Source organism: Osmerus eperlanus, chromosome 21 (genome assembly GCF_963692335.1).
Source record: "Osmerus eperlanus chromosome 21, fOsmEpe2.1, whole genome shotgun sequence".
Lineage (NCBI taxonomy): Eukaryota > Metazoa > Chordata > Actinopteri > Osmeriformes > Osmeridae > Osmerus > Osmerus eperlanus.
The window spans coordinates 218,437-234,211 of NC_085038.1; the positions used below are offsets into that span (position 1 = coordinate 218,437).

Genomic DNA, 15,775 nt, shown 5'->3' on the forward strand with positions numbered 1-15,775 from the left:
CAATAAAATATAAAATAAAATATAAGTTGTAGTAATTTACAATATAAAAATACAAAAAATACAAATATTACAAAAAATACAAATATTACAAAAAATACAAATGGTACAAGATTGTGTAGTGCAGTGCAAAAAGCAGTGTGTTTTAAGGACATAAAGTCATTGAAGTCAGCGTGAACCCTTGGCCTTGTTGAAGAGGCCAACAGCGGAAGGGAAGAAACTGTTTTTGTGGCGTGTGGTTTTGGTCCTGATGGACCGCAGCCTTCTGCCGGAGGGGAGTGACTGAAACAGGGAGTGACCAGGGTGGGAGGAGTCGGCCACAATCTTCCTCGCTCGCCTCAGGGTCCTCGAGGTGTGCAGGTCCTCAAGGGTAGGCAGATTGCAGCCAATCACTTTCTCAGCAGTGCGGATGATACGCTGCAGCTTGCTCTTGTCCTTGGCAGTGGCAGCAGCGTACCAGATGGTGATGGAGGAGGTGAGGATGGACTCAATGATGGGTGTGTAGAAGTGCCCCACTCACCCCCATCACCCTGTGCGACTCCCCAGTCAACACTGTGGAGTCCTTCCGTTTCCTGGGCACTATCCTCTCCAAGGACCTCAACTGCTCAACAAAGACAATGATGGTGCACTCGAATTTGGATGGGTAGTTAATAACACATTATTCTGTGGTGTGGTGAACTTGAAACTCGTTTTTAATTCCACTTTACAGGATCTTTAATAGGGAGTCTCTATAGTCTCTAATAGGCTCTCCTTAGTCAGGCTCTGGTCCTGCTGTTGACGAGGCCTACAGATTAGCGTTATGAACGTTATAAAATATTATATTGTTATATGAACTCCCTGTACATTTCCTGAATCAAGGTTTAGAATCATTAATAGTAAATCAATTAATAAGAATTTATGCTGAGGTCTATTAGAAGCAGAGACAAAAAACAATGATCTATAAAAACAATGATCTCTCATTGAGCTGCTTGTCCAGTAACCTTCTGCAAGACAGCTCCACCTGCTGGTGACTCAGGGGAAGAACCACGTTCACGGTGTTCGAGTCTACTGCATTCTCTACCAAGACAAACGTCAAACAAAAATTAGGTTTCTTCTTTACTGCTGCTGCTGTGTTCGTCCTTTCTTTACTCCAGTAGGATTACGCCCACCACATTTTTTATGTTCCTTTTAAAAATATTTTATTCACAAATATTTTCACACATTTCTATACGCACCCTGAAACGCACACAACTGTCCAGTCCAATCCAGCGATGAGAGAGTTAATAGCTTTTGAAGCGCGTCACGTCTGATGGCCCAATAAGATTTAAGAAAGGAAAAGGATACGGAGGTCAAATAAAGATATTTTGCTTGCAGGCAGTCGCTTGCTATTTGGTGTTTTACAAGTGCTGATTGATAGCTGTAGCTTAGTTTGAACAGTGTTCTATATTTCAGATAATCGCTGCTTGTGGAACTTGCACCTCGTTTACTGTTTATGTGCAATAACCAACATCCACGTTGCTTCCACTACTAGCTAGTTAGTGTCTAGCTAACTTGAGCCATAACGTAAGTAAAGCTTGTTGTTATCCTTTGTCATGGAGGGTGAATGACGGGGATGTCTCATAAAGCAAGGATAACAGCTGTTTTAACTGACGTCCAGTTCAGTTTCTGTGGCAAGTGTTTACTGGCACATTGAAACTGGCAAAACTGAGATACGGTCAGCGCCATATAGAATCTCTAGCTCGTCCGGTCTTGCGCAGTAGAGTGGCTCGCCGTGCTCCTGGTCTGTTCCATCTTTGATTTAAGAAACTAATGGGGTATGAGCTCCCCCTTTCGGATTTGTTTAAAGCTGATCGGTCTTAAGCAAAAAATATTCTATTAAAAAGCTGTTATTTAGTCCCAGGTTCGAGAACAGAAAACGATAAAAGATTGGGGAACATAGTTTTGGTAACTGATACAAGAGTTAATTTGATCAAATTACCGGAACAAACCGAATGCCAAAACGGAAATGCGTTAACACTAAGCTACATGTGGGTTTGTGTTTCAAGCTGAAGAGCTTTTGGAGTCCTGAGTTCTATTGCATGAGGTCCCCTGTGACATGTGACACCCACGCAACAACGTAGCAATCTGATGGCACTGGTGGGATGTCTTGATTCTGAGGTCAGGCATGAGTTTAACCAACTCAGCTTGGTTATACACCTGAAAGCCATTCCAAGAGACCATCATTGTACACGAGCACCAGAAAGAGCGATTTTTTTCTATCAGATGGTTTTGATTTGTTTATCTAAATGATGTAACTCATAAGAACTGTGGTAACAGGTATATTAGCAGTGTCCCATGTTGGCAGTTCTCCTACAACACGTCTGCTGTTTCTTGTGTTTTAGATCCAGCGCTGTTGGTCCGGGGGAGCAGCCATGTCCGCACACGCAGAGGACAGCCACCTGCACTGCCTCGCCTGCCAGCTGCACTTCAAAAGCCACTCTGCCCACCTGACGCACATGGCCAACACGCACCCTGCCCGCCTGGACGGCCTGCCCGTGGGCCGCCTGGGAAACGCTGTGTTCTACCAGCCCACAGCCAGGCTTTTCCACTGCTCCCTCTGCTTCTATACGTCCAACTACTACCCTCAGATCTACGACCACCTGCTGGCCAGCCACTGCCTCTCAGAGAAGGGGAGGGAGAAGGAGGAGGGAGAGATGGTGAAGGGAGAGATGAAAGAAGTGGAGGAGGGAGAGATGTTGAAAGAGGGAGAGAGAGTAAAGGGAGAGGTGGAGGAGGGAGAAAATCCAGATGACGGGAAAGAGGGAGAATGGGAGGAGGAGGGAGGTGAGGGCCATACAGGCAGGGACGCTCCCCTGAGAGGCAGCTCTCAGATGCAGGAGGAGGGAGGAGCTCCCCGGAGAGGCAGCTCTCAGATGCAGGAGGAGGGAGGAGGGGAAAGGGACTCCAGTGACGTTTCCCTCAAACGAAAGAGGAGCTCAGCGACAGACACAAAGGATGAAGATGAGGAGGAGGAAGAGGAGGCGATAGACCCCACGCAAGAGCAGAAGGAGCGTGAGGTGCTGGACAGGTACACTCTGTTCTCAGGAAACCGCTACGTCTGTCGGCTGTGTGGCTGGAAGTCCAAGATGAAAGGTTTCATCATGAGTCACATTGTGCGCTCCCACAACGTGCCCAAGCCCTTCTCCTGCCAGCACTGTGAGCGCAGCTACATCTTGCAGAGCCAGCTGGACAGCCACACCAGCCTGTGGCACCGCCAGGGACTATACCAGTGCCCCTTCTGCCTCTTCAGCTCCGACGTGCTGCGAGGCATGAGGCGCCACTGCACACGCTGCAGCACCAGGCTGGAGGGAGAGGGCAGTGAGGGGTGATGGGGGAGGGACGAAGGGAGGGGGAGGCCAGCCAGGGTTGAGGGGAGGGGGGAGGCAGGGTGAGAGGAGGGGTTGAAGGGGAGTGAAGGGTGATATGGAGATCATATGTGTCACTCATGGCCATTCAGGATGTGTAACTGGAACAGCGTAGAGCACTAGGCTGTTGAATGAGCTGAGAGACGTGTGTGTGTGTTGGTGTTGTGTGTGGGTTTGTCCCTAACCAGCCCTACTCTGCAGGATTTCCTGAGCAAACGCGGAACTGAAACCATCACTTATATTCTAACAATTTAAGATCAGAGTTACTTCCTGAAACAGAACACATGGTGTGGGACCCTACTGGAACTCTGCACTTCTGTTCAGACGAGGTGAGTATTAGACACGGCTTCTTCGTAGGCTATAAGGTTTATAAAATAAAGTCCTATTTCCGTAGCAACAAATGGAAGCCAAACGTCTTTAATGTGAAAGTAGAAACGAATAAACTGTGTATGCAACATTTTATAAAGCTTTCTCAACTCTCACAATTCTACAACTGGAGATGATTTGAAAAGTATATAGTGATTTAATCTATGGCCAACAGGGTTCCCCGGGGGGGCGAATAGTTTGTGCGAAAGACTCTAATGCAGATAGACTCTAATGCAGATAGACTCTAATGCGTTCTGCAGATAGACTCTAATGCAGATAGACTCTAATGCGTTCTGCAGATAGACTCTAATGCAGATAGACTCTAATGCGTTCTGCAGATAGACTCTAATGCAGATAGACTCTAATGCAGATAGACTCTAATGCGTTCTGCAGATAGACTCTAATGCGTTCTGCAGATAGACTCTAATGCGTTCTGCAGATAGACTCTAATGCGTTCTGCAGATAGACTCTAATGCGTTCTGCAGATAGACTCTAATGCGTTCTGCAGATAGACTCTAATGCGTTCTGCAGATAGACTCTAATGCGTTCTGCAGATAGACTCTAATGCGTTCTGCAGATAGACTCTAATGCGTTCTGCAGATAGACTCTAATGCAGATAGACTCTAATGCGTTCTGCAGATAGACTCTAATGCGTTCTGCAGATAGACTCTAATGCGTTCTGCAGATAGACTCTAATGCGTTCTGCAGATAGACTCTAATGCGTTCTGCAGATAGACTCTAATGCGTTCTGCAGAAAGACTCTAATGCGTTCTGCAGATAGACTCTAATGCGTTCTGCAGATACTCTAATGCGTTCTGCAGATAGACTCTAATGCGTTCTGCAGATAGACTCTAATGCGTTCTGCAGAAAGACTCTAATGCGTTCTGCAGATAGACTCTTAATGCGTTCTGCAGATAGACTCTAATGCGTTCTGCAGATAGACTCTAATGCGTTCTGCAGATAGACTCTAATGCGTTCTGCAGATAGACTCTAATGCGTTCTGCAGATAGACTCTAATGCGTTCTGCAGATAGACTCTAATGCGTTCTGCAGATAGACTCTAATGCGTTCTGCAGATAGACTCTAATGCGTTCTGCAGAAAGACTCTAATGCGTTCTGCAGATACTCTAATGCGTTCTGCAGATAGACTCTAATGCGTTCTGCAGATAGACTCTAATGCGTTCTGCAGATAGACTCTAATGCGTTCTGCAGATAGACTCTAATGCGTTCTGCAGATAGACTCTAATGCTGCAGATAGACTCTAATGCGTTCTGCAGATAGACTCTAATGCGTTCTGCAGATAGACTCTAATGCGTTCTGCAGATAGACTCTAATGCGTTCTGCAGATAGACTCTAATGCGTTCTGCAGAAAGACTCTAATGCGTTCTGCAGATAGACTCTAATGCGTTCTGCAGATAGACTCTAATGCGTTCTGCAGATAGACTCTAATGCGTTCTGCAGATAGACTCTAATGCGTTCTGCAGATAGACTCTAATGCGTTCTGCAGATAGACTCTAATGCGTTCTGCAGATAGACTCTAATGCGTTCTGCAGATAGACTCTAATGCGTTCTGCAGATAGACTCTAATGCGTTCTGCAGATAGACTCTAATGCGTTCTGCAGAAAGACTCTAATGCGTTCTGCAGATAGACTCTAATGCGTTCTGCAGATAGACTCTAATGCGTTCTGCAGATAGACTCTAATGCGTTCTGCAGATAGACTCTAATGCGTTCTGCAGATAGACTCTAATGCGTTCTGCAGATAGACTCTAATGCGTTCTGCAGATAGACTCTAATGCGTTCTGCAGAAAGACTCTAATGCGTTCTGCAGATAGACTCTAATGCGTTCTGCAGATAGACTCTAATGCGTTCTGCAGATAGACTCTAATGCGTTCTGCAGATAGACTCTAATGCGTTCTGCAGATAGACTCTAATGCGTTCTGCAGATAGACTCTAATGCGTTCTGCAGATAGACTCTAATGCGTTCTGCAGATAGACTCTAATGCGTTCTGCAGATAGACTCTAATGCGTTCTGCAGATAGACTCTAATGCGTTCTGCAGAAAAGGGAGACTGGCGTTTTGGAATGGAAGGGAGAAAACAGGACTGAACTAGAGAGGGTACAATTTCTTGGGAAATTGTAGGGTGTGCTTGCTTGCGTCGGTTTCACAGGGGTCTGTATATTTTATATAAAAATGCATAGGGCCTACTTATTATTTATAGAGATTACATAGATTTAAAAGCATCTTTTTTTGCTGCTCATTTACAACTCAAAATACGAGTGAAGTGTAGAATGAAATATGATGTCTTCTCATTTCCCCTGCAAGAGGCAGCCTCATAGCTGAATCAAAACGAATAAATTTGGCAGACCGGTGTAAAAATGGACCTAATCTCTATGACTTAAACGTCCTTTTAAGTTTTCCCTTCTCGTGATATTTTCAGGCATTTAGCCTACTCATATTGCATTCATTCATTAATAAAGAACCCCCTTTGAAGATTATTCTACGACGTTACCGGCAGAAGATAGAATCGCGATTCAAACAGTACCATCTGCTAACTGAAAATATGCCCCCAAAAATAAGCTTGACATTTATTTAGTGGAAAATTGCTCGTTCATAAAAAGCTCACTGGTAGCGATCATTGTCAGTAACAACGCAAAATGCGATATAGCCCTGTGTGGAGAAGCTGCCCCGGTAAATTGTACTACTACGGTACAGTACTAGACTACTGCTGTGTTCGTCTTGGTAGCGGTTGCGTTGGTTGAATTCGATTTAACGTTCCGTTGTACGGTTTAGGCTGAAATTAATTATTTTCATGAACAGATTGACAAAGTTTAGGCTGTGGCAATAAAGTTCAGGTTAGTAGTCAGATAGTTTCACCTATTGAAAGACTTTTGATTTAAGTAAGGGGAGTGCCAAACATGTTCTGTCGCCGTTTGACTTCCTAAACAGCTGTGTAGATGTTTTTGTAGCGTGTCTCGCGTAGGCTACAGCGTTGCAGTGAGCAACACTGGTTTGAAACCACAGGTAATGATAATTTCACCAACAAATCGTTTACTTGTAATGTAATGTCATAATAAATCCTACAACGAAAATGTATTTGTGAGGAACGTTTATTTTAATGATTGAAAACAGATGCATCATAGACCACTGTAGTATGTGTTGCCCGGGTAACAGAGGCTAATGTCATGCTAATGCCTCAGTGAAATAGTAGACTACCGTTTCCGAAAGTAGATGTGGGCCTACTTCCTTAATAATAGCAGCTAATATTGTACATTACATTTTACAATTGTGTTTCACATCACAAAGTAAAATAAGTAAATAGTTATCACCCTGGCCTCTTTGCTTGTGGCGTTTCTGCAGCTGCCTTGCAGTAAAGCTATAGTTAGCCTAGCTATCCCCCAAGTTAACAGATGCGAAACGAATGTTCTGCTACAGGTAGTCACGCGTGTATTCGTGACGTTAGTGACGTAAGTAACGTCAGTGACTGTGGCTAGCAAATTAGCCACCGTTAGCTTCACTTTTCGCCACAAAAACGTAACTTGAGCCTAAACCATGCAACGGAACGTAAATCCCAATAAAAGCAACTCAATCGCTACCAAGACAAACTTTTGAGGTTGTCTATGTAGGCCAAATATTGACTGAGTTTTAGGGGGGCAAAAAGAATAATAATAATAATATATATGTGAGAGAACAAAGGTTGTGCTCTCGCCGAAGGCTTGAGCACACCCAATAACACGGCGGATATCGCTATAAAAAAAAAGGCGGCAGGAGTGTGTTGCTTAGGCGGCCGCCTTAACTGAAAAGTGCTGCGGGAAACCCTGGCCAGCTATGTGATCAGTCTTCTTAACTGCTACTATTCATATAACGTTAAAGTTTATAGACGAGTTGTTTATGTATTATTGTATCTAGAAAAAGTATAGAGATGGAACAGTCATGCACTACTGTATAAACTGTCTGTTACACTTCTAATGAAATTACAGTTAATGTTCAGTAAGTGGTGAATGTATTTTCCTTATGTATTCACCCGAGTGTCATGCTGTTTCTCCACACTTCTCTCTCTCAGCGACCCACAGTCGTACAGCTAGCACCCACAGCCGTAAAGCTAGCACAGCTAGCACCCACAGCCGCACAGCTAGCACCCACAGCAGCACAGCTAACACCCACAGCCGTACAGATAGCACAGCTAGCAACCACAGCCGTACAGCTAGCAGATCCCTCCCAGGATGAACGCAACTCCCATTGCCACGGCGCTGAGCAATGACACTCTGGAGATGCTGCTCAGCTCGCTGATGACACGTGCTGTGCCGTCCATCTACCTGCTGGTCTTCATCTGCAGTACCCCCTTCAACCTGGTGTCCCTGGTGGCGCTGGCAAGCATCCCCTGCAGGCACCACAGTCCCACCAGCCTGTTTGCTGTGAACCTGGTGCTGGCAGACCTGATGTACAGTGCTTCGCTGCCTCTGCAGGTGAGGACAGAGACAGGGGGCCTAGTCCCTCTGCACAGGGGTGAGGTTCTTCACTGCGGGTTACAAGAAAGCAGAGCTGTGCAAGTTAGGTGTGCAAGTTAGAGGTGTGCAAGTTATAGGTGTGAAATTAGAGGTGTGAAAGTAAAGGCCGAATTATACTACTCCGACTCCGTTACGGACATACAGACGGACGGAGTCGGACGGATTTGTTGAATTTATAGTACTCCGAAGGCTGTGGGTGCTGAAAATAATTCACTGCCAGAAGAGTAGGTGGCGCTGCGCTGCACTGCGATGCTAGCTAGGTTATCGAAAAGTCGGAGCAAATGTACAAATGAGCCGTTTCATCAATAAAATAAGCACATTTTCAGCAACTACACTGTCCATTTCTCGTCACATTTTAATTCGGATGCTGATTTACATGTACCGTTTAGCTGAAATATGAATTGTAAAAACTTACAGCAATGGCGGTCAAAGGATTCTGTTCGTTTTGTTGGTCACGGCGCCCCTGACGCAAGCGGTTCTTAATACGGACCAATCACAGCCAAGGGGTATCCGTAAAATGACGGACTAGCGGATGGATAGTCAGGAAAATCAGGAGGTGCACGAAGAGCTCTCCAAGGGGCTTGGGAGAGGGCGTTCCACATCGGAGTATTATATTTCGAAGTTTCAAAGTTGGAGCTGGGAAAGATGGAGCTGGGAAAGATGGAGCTGGGAAAGATAGAGCTGGGAAAGATAGAGCTGGGAAAGATAGAGCTGGGAAAGATAGAGCTGGGAAAGATAGAGCTGGGAAAGATAGAGCTTGGAAAGATAGAGCTGGGAAAGATAGAGCTGGGAAAGATAGAGCTTGGAAAGATAGAGCTTGGAAATATAGAGCTGGGAAAGATGGAGCTGGGAAAGATGGAGCTGGGAAAGTTGAAGGTTCAAGGAGAAGTGCTCCCACCGTGTGGTTGTTTCCAGCACGCTGCAGCCTAAACTCCTACAGCTCTGCACTCGGCCCACATGCTGTGGTTACATTCACTACTGCCCTAAAACAGCTCTCAGTTGTCATTGCAGAACCCAGTGGAAAGCTAGGTCCCTACAGCGTATTGTTGCTTACTGCGTTTCAAGACAAGTCCTATTCAACCGTATGTTTGACTCCATACATTATAAAAACAAACTCAAAAGCTGAGGAAAAACTTACATACTTAGAAAAAACTTGTGTGTACGGATGCGTATGGGCGATCAGAGCAGATATTTCAGCCTATCAGTATGTGGCACCACAGCCATGATAAAGACGTGATGTGGTTAGATTGACTAAGCTACATTGTTGAATACCTTTCCTGTGTGTGTCCAGATTTTTTACAATTTCCAGGGCAACAACTGGCCGTGGGGCTCCTTCCTGTGTGGCGCCTCCACCCTCCTGCTCCACTGCAACATGCATGTGTCTGTCCTCATCACCTGCGCCATCGCCCTGGAGCGCTACTGTGGGGTGGTGTGGCCGCTCCGCACCCAGCACTGGCGCACCTCACCCCGTGCAGCCGCCACATGCCTGCTCATCTGGGTGCTGGTTCTGGTCAGCCAGACCCCCTTGCTGCAGCACGACCTAACCCTGAGGGTCGCACAGCTCAACATCACCACCTGCTTCGACGTGGTTCCTCGCAGTCTGTTCCCCAGCATTCCCCTAGCCTACCTCTACTTCATAGCTATCATGGTTCTGTTCTACTTTATTCCGCTCATCATCCTGATTGGCTGTTATGTTGCCGTGGTGAGGACCCTGCACAAGTCGAGGGCGCTGGATAAAGGAGAACGGGAGACGGCGTCCCTGCAGCGGGCGCAGGCCGTGGTGGCCGTGACGGGTGCATGCTTCGTGACCTGCTACCTGCCGAGTATCATCCTCCAGACGGTCCACGTTGTCCTCAGCTCCCAGAGCCGTAGTCTTTACGCCGGCTACAAGCTGGCTCTGGCCTTCAACAGCTTCCACTGCTGCTTTGACCCAGTCCTCTACTACTGCTCCTCCTGGCAGTTCCGCCAGAACCTGAGGAGCTTGCTGAGGAGAAGTCTGCAGGAGGGGGAGGAGTCTGCCATGAAAAAATAAGTAATGTATTACCTTTTCACAACAGGATTAGTTATCATTGATACTTTCCAAAATTGAGATCAGGAAGAGACTTCATATTGTACCACGCTGATCTGAGGGAGTTATAACTTCAGAGTCACTGTGGATTCACGTCTTCTGGAAGTTTAGTATCGCAGAATTCTCCAGTAATCCTCATGTATCAATAGGCTACCCAATATCACAAGCCTTCATTCCTGGAGCCCTGAGGAAAATTATTTCCCAAGGTGTAGAAGGCAGCAAAGGTGATCTCTAGGTGAGGAACAGCTGTGTGAACTACTAACATCTCCAAGATACTTATCCTGGACAAAAGTATTTAAATCCAGCACAGCCAAAGCACACTTTACTTAGATATGATCTGTAGTTGTTGGTCTGGCTGGGTGGTATGTCTCTAACAGCAGCATGTTGCTATAGTAACCTGTCTCCTCTGGTGTGACCCTGTTATCACATGTTGCTATAGTAACCTGTCTCCTCTGGTGTGACCCTGTTATCACGTTGCTATAGTAACCTGTCTCCTCTGGTGTGACCCTGTTATCACATGTTGCTATGGTAACCTGTCTCCTCTGGTGTGACCCTGTTATCACGTTGCTATAGTAACCTGTCTCCTCTGGTGTGACCCTGTTATCACATGTTGCTATAGTAACCCGTCTCCTCTGGTGTGACCCTGTTAACACATGTTGCAGCAGTTCAACAGCTGAACAGGATTGAAACCTTTGATCCCAATGGACAGGACTGTTTGTTACTGTGCACCAAGAACCTGTAATGCCTTTTACAATATTAAATGATTTTGAGATGAGTTTGTAGTACTATTGGAACTGAATGGTTGTATGTGTGATGAAAGTCAATGGGTTTCATTTATTTAGTCTGCTTTCATGTCATTTCACCAGTAAATATTAAGTTATTGCATTAATACAAGTAATGCACTTTCCATCTCTGGATCAACAGTCTAAAATGGAACATTTGAAAATCAAATAATCCAACACATGCGATTAATAGACCATCTTAAAAGTTTAGTGTACACCCTAACCCACTTCCATTAAAAAAAGTACATAAATATTGTTTTACCAGAGCTCACTGAATGCATCTTCATAGACAAACATTAACATACATATTCACACAGCTGAGAAACCTGACAGATCAAATCACATTTAATTTGTACAGCACTTTATTTTACACGCAATGTAAACACAAATTGGGTAAACACAACAATGGTTCGTTATGAACCTTTGGGTCATGTGACCCGAAGGCAGCACAAGGTTAACAAAGCAATAACGTATTATAATTCGTTTATTTGACTAACTATTGTTAATCTAAATGGAGCGATACGTTTAATTAAAGTCCCGGTGCTAAATGTCAGCACTCATGGACTACTTCTTGTCTAATCAAATGACTTGATCTGAATTAACTGTTGTATAAACCACATCAGAGTCCAGAAATACTATACCCATAGTATGATGACAAAGATGAATCACAGGTTAATCATTCATAGCAAGTATAGCTCTTACCCATCATTCTCTGCTGAGGCAAACTGTTCCTGTGTGTGCAGCGGGAACACAGTCACCTTGTGACTTTCCTTTTCATTCTGTAAGATGGCATTAAAATACTTTTTTTTTGGCCCGCTTTTCTGCTTGGAGACATCATGGATGTAGCCATACCAGTCAGTTAGTTCTGTTGGACAGAAAACACAAAGTCAACATGCTTGGTGAGCACAGATATGTAGGCAGGGAACGATCACTGGAGCAACAAGTGTGCTATACCAGATGTCCTTCCAGGAGCAGGGGGGACAGGGTCCCAGGGAAGGTCAGCCAGTTCGGTGCTCTCTGATGTCTGTGTTTGTCTGCAGCAAACACAGGAACCGACAACACGTCTCCTCGTCCTTCCCCCTCAGCATGTCTAGAAGTCTTTGTCTTCTCCGGTGAGCGAGTAGTTGTACATCTTCCACAATGATAGGAGAGTGAAATCAGAAAGACACAAGAACAATGAAACATTCTTTAACCCTCGTGCTGCCTTCGGGTCACATGACCCAAAGGTTCATAACGAACCATCGTTGTGTTTACCCAATTTTACCCAATACAAAAACAAATAAAAATAATTTTCTTTTAACCTTCGCAATGTGGGGGGTCTGAGACAGCCCAACGGTTAAAAGAAAAGGCTTCACTTTGTTTTTGTATGCGGTAAAGTTGTCGCAATACGACGGTGGGTCACAATGACTGATGGGTCAGAATGACCCGAAGATAACACAAGGGTTAACCCTTGTGTTATCTTCGGGTCGTTCTGAAAATAATTTGTATTTGTTTTTGTATTGGGTAAAATTGGGTAAACACAACGATGGTTCGTTATGAACCTTTGGGTCATGTGACCCGAAGGCAGCACAAGGGTTAAAGGACCTTTTGGCCATAAAAAGCAACGAGAAAGTTTAAACTTGTCAAAAAAGAGAGATAATGCAACATCATGCAAGACTATATAAATGTCATACAGAATCTGAATTTAAGATCCGGGGATCTCAGCTAGGATTGAGGCCTGCCTCACAGACATCTCCGCCTGGATGACCGAGCACCACCTCCAGCTGAACCTCGCCAAAACAGAACTTCTCATCATCCCGGCTAAACCCTCCATCTCACACGATCTCTCAATCACCCTGGGATCTGCGACGGTGACCCCTTCATCCTCTGCCAGGAACCTTGGGGTTACCATGGACGAGGAGCTCTCCCTCACGGCCCACATTGCTGCGGTCTCCCGGTCGTGTAGATTCACCCTCTACAACATCCGGAAGATCAGGAGATACTTGTCTGAGCACTCCACCCAGCTGCTAGTCCAAGCACTTGTCCTCTCCAAGTTGGACTATTGCAACTCGCTGCTCGCTGGTCTCCCAGCATGTGCAACCCGCCCTCTTCAGAGGATTCAGAACGCAGCGGCCCGCCTGGTCTACAATCTACCCAGACGCTCCCATGTTACCCCGCTCCTCATCTCTCTCCACTGGCTACCTATCATGGCCCGTATCAGATTCAAGACCCTGGTATTGACCTTCCGAGCAGTGAACGGGACTGCACCCGTCTACATCAAGTCTCTCCTGCAGCCTTACACCCCCACCCGTCACCTACGGTCTTCTTCAGACAACCGCCTGGTGGTCCCACCGCTCAAGACCGCCCGGTCCCAACACAAGCTCTTCTCCTGTCTGGCCCCCCAGTGGTGGAATCAACTCCCCACCTCCATCAGAGACACTGACTGTCTCTCCACCTTCAAGAAAAGGCTCAAGACGCACTTCTTCCGGGAGTACAACGGTACTTAGGAATGGTTCGCTTGACCCGATGTTAGTTTCCTCAAGGATCACAATGACTCTTGCTCAGAGACTTGTTGCTCTTGTGGTTAGTGGTAACTGATTTAAAATTGTTTGTACTCGCTGTGATATATAGTTTTTTATTATTGTTGCTTGTCTTTTTTTTTCCACAGGTACACTTGCACTTATAGCAGTTCATATTGTTTAATTGTAACTTGTTTAACTACATGCTCTTATGGTTCTTCCCTTTGGGCACTTACTTTGGTTGTTCACAATGTGTGCTTCATGTTTTGGCTACTCGCAATGTTTTGTGGCTATCTCGTTGTTATGATCAGTGACCTATGCACTTTGTAAAGCTCTCTCTTGGAAGTCGCTTTGGATAAAAGCGTCTGCTAAATGAATAAATGTAAATGTAAGATTGATCTGCCTATTAAACATGATCCTTTTGTATTTGTTCTGTACAATTGTTCAAACCTCATACCAGATTATTGTAGTCTCGATCTGTCACCAAACTCTCTTCTTGTACATGCTGAAGGATGTAGTCTGTGTCCGCTCCAAAAACTCTACTCAGAAACATCTTATGCTTCTTCAGACGTTGCCTGTACTGACAGTCTGAAGGGTGTGTATCAGGGGAGGGCAGCTTCCTTTTGACAGCACCTGTTCCCACTTACTCAGGACGTCAGTTCTGCTGTTTGAGGCTCTGTGGCTTGTCATGGCTTGTAATGGTTGGGTAGTACATTTACATTTATTCATTTAGCAGACGCTTTTATCCAAAGCGACTTCCAAGAGAGAGCTTTAAAAAAGTGCATAGGGGTCACTGATCATAACTCGGGGTAGTAGATGGTTGGTTGGAAACTGACACCTGTAAAAGAAAATAATACATATCTGAAAACCTGCAGCCAAACTATGGTCAAGTTTTAAGCCCATAGCCCTAGTTGAAGATCACAACTTCATGACACCGCAGCTCAGTAACTGCTAAGGCACCTGCCCATTATGACTCAACCATCTCCAAGCGCAACAGACGTTGGCTGCACTGGCATAATAAATAATTAATGCAGTCATTCGAGCTGGTAAAGTACCTGAAAGGTGCAGTTGTTGCATCGGCAAGGTAGCTTATATCTTCAGCAGCTTGTCGTTCTACTACAGTACATTCATAACTCACGTTGTCTGTCTGCTGCAGACGACTTCGGCAGATATAACACAGAACAGGTACGTGGAATTTTGTCAGTTCGGGTGGTAGTAGTATCCTAGTTAGCTGACTAATTCAATTACAGGGACATGGTGATGGACGACCGGTTGACAAATGATTGATTAACCCTCGTGCTGCCTTCGGGTCACAGGACCCAAAGGTTCATAACGAACCATCGTTGTGTTTACCCAATTTTACCCAATACAAAAACAAATAAAAATAATTTTCTTTTAACCTTCGCAATGTGGGGGGTCTGAGACAGCCCAACGGTTAAAAGAAAATGCTTCACTTTGTTTTTGTATGCGGTAAAGTTGTCGCAATACGACGGTGGGTCACAATGACTGATGGGTCAGAACGACCCGAAGATAACACAAGGGTTAACATGCAAACCTAGTAGGCCTACAAGATTGCTAGCCTAGGCACTATGTTCTCTATATCACAAACTACGTTAGCCCACTAATTTTGCTTTTCCACTTCCTTATTGCAAGACTAAAGTTAAGTAACGCTAGTACACCTATCTACAGTTAATCGTAGATAGGTGCATACATTGCATTTGCCTATTTTCAATAATACACAGACAACATTAGTTACTTATTAGATCGCTAACTCTTATTATTATTACCTCCATAGTTTTTGAAAATACAAAATTCGCGCCACTTGAGTCTAAAGGACAAAATGGCGCATTATCTTATTTGTTGAGGTTTAATTGTGGGTGCTGTGTTAGAGTATCTAGCTAGAGTACCTAGAGTACCTAGAGTACCTAGAGTAATTGGAGTGTCGGCGAGATGAAACGAAATCCGCTTTACAGTTTCAGCCATGTATTATGTACATAACTCAAATATTCAGTATAATAAAGTTTACTTACATTTTCAAATTCAGAAAGTATGTTTTATGCTCGTACATCCAGACTCATTTGGGAAAATCCATGATTGAATTATGAAAAAATAAATGTACTTTTTGGATGGAAGGGCCGTTTTTCAGATGATTTATTGCCGTGGTGCAGATTGCTGC

At 44.9% G+C, this 15,775-nt stretch overlaps 2 protein-coding genes across 3 annotated transcripts; both read left to right on the plus strand.

The window, feature by feature from the left end:
• Window positions 1–1,337: 1,337 nt before the first annotated feature.
• Window positions 1,338–3,495, plus strand: LOC134007821 (chromosome alignment-maintaining phosphoprotein 1-like). The gene is made up of 3 exons (XM_062447520.1): window positions 1,338–1,539; window positions 2,358–3,333; window positions 3,473–3,495. Exons 2-3 carry the CDS (start codon window positions 2,388–2,390, stop codon window positions 3,493–3,495), a joined length of 969 nt encoding a protein of 322 aa, XP_062303504.1. The 5' UTR covers window positions 1,338–1,539; window positions 2,358–2,387.
• LOC134007909 (proteinase-activated receptor 1-like) lies at window positions 3,430–11,165 on the plus strand. 2 transcript variants are annotated; one of them, XM_062447626.1, is made up of 3 exons: window positions 3,430–3,709; window positions 7,807–8,209; window positions 9,543–11,165. In XM_062447626.1, the coding sequence occupies exons 2-3, from the start codon at window positions 7,967–7,969 to the stop codon at window positions 10,281–10,283; spliced, it is 984 nt and encodes a 327-aa protein (XP_062303610.1). In that variant the 5' UTR covers window positions 3,430–3,709; window positions 7,807–7,966; the 3' UTR covers window positions 10,284–11,165. The 2 variants fall into 2 exon arrangements, with proteins under 2 accessions (XP_062303610.1, XP_062303611.1); XM_062447627.1 differs by lacking the exon at window positions 3,430–3,709 and having other exon boundaries at window positions 7,763–8,209.
• Window positions 11,166–15,775: the final 4,610 nt, after the last annotated feature.

Excerpts from the sequence above, each read along its gene's own strand:
- LOC134007821 (XM_062447520.1), top strand. The coding sequence starts at position 2,388 with ATGTCCGCACACGCAGAGGACAGCCACCTGCACTGCCTCGCCTGCCAG. Across the intron at positions 3,334-3,472 it reads CAGGCTGGAGGGAGAGGGCA|GATGTGTAACTGGAACAGCG; the intron begins GTGAGGGGTGAT and ends ATGGCCATTCAG.
- LOC134007909 (XM_062447626.1), top strand. The coding sequence starts at position 7,967 with ATGAACGCAACTCCCATTGCCACGGCGCTGAGCAATGACACTCTGGAG. Across the intron at positions 8,210-9,542 it reads GTGCTTCGCTGCCTCTGCAG|ATTTTTTACAATTTCCAGGG; the intron begins GTGAGGACAGAG and ends GTGTGTGTCCAG.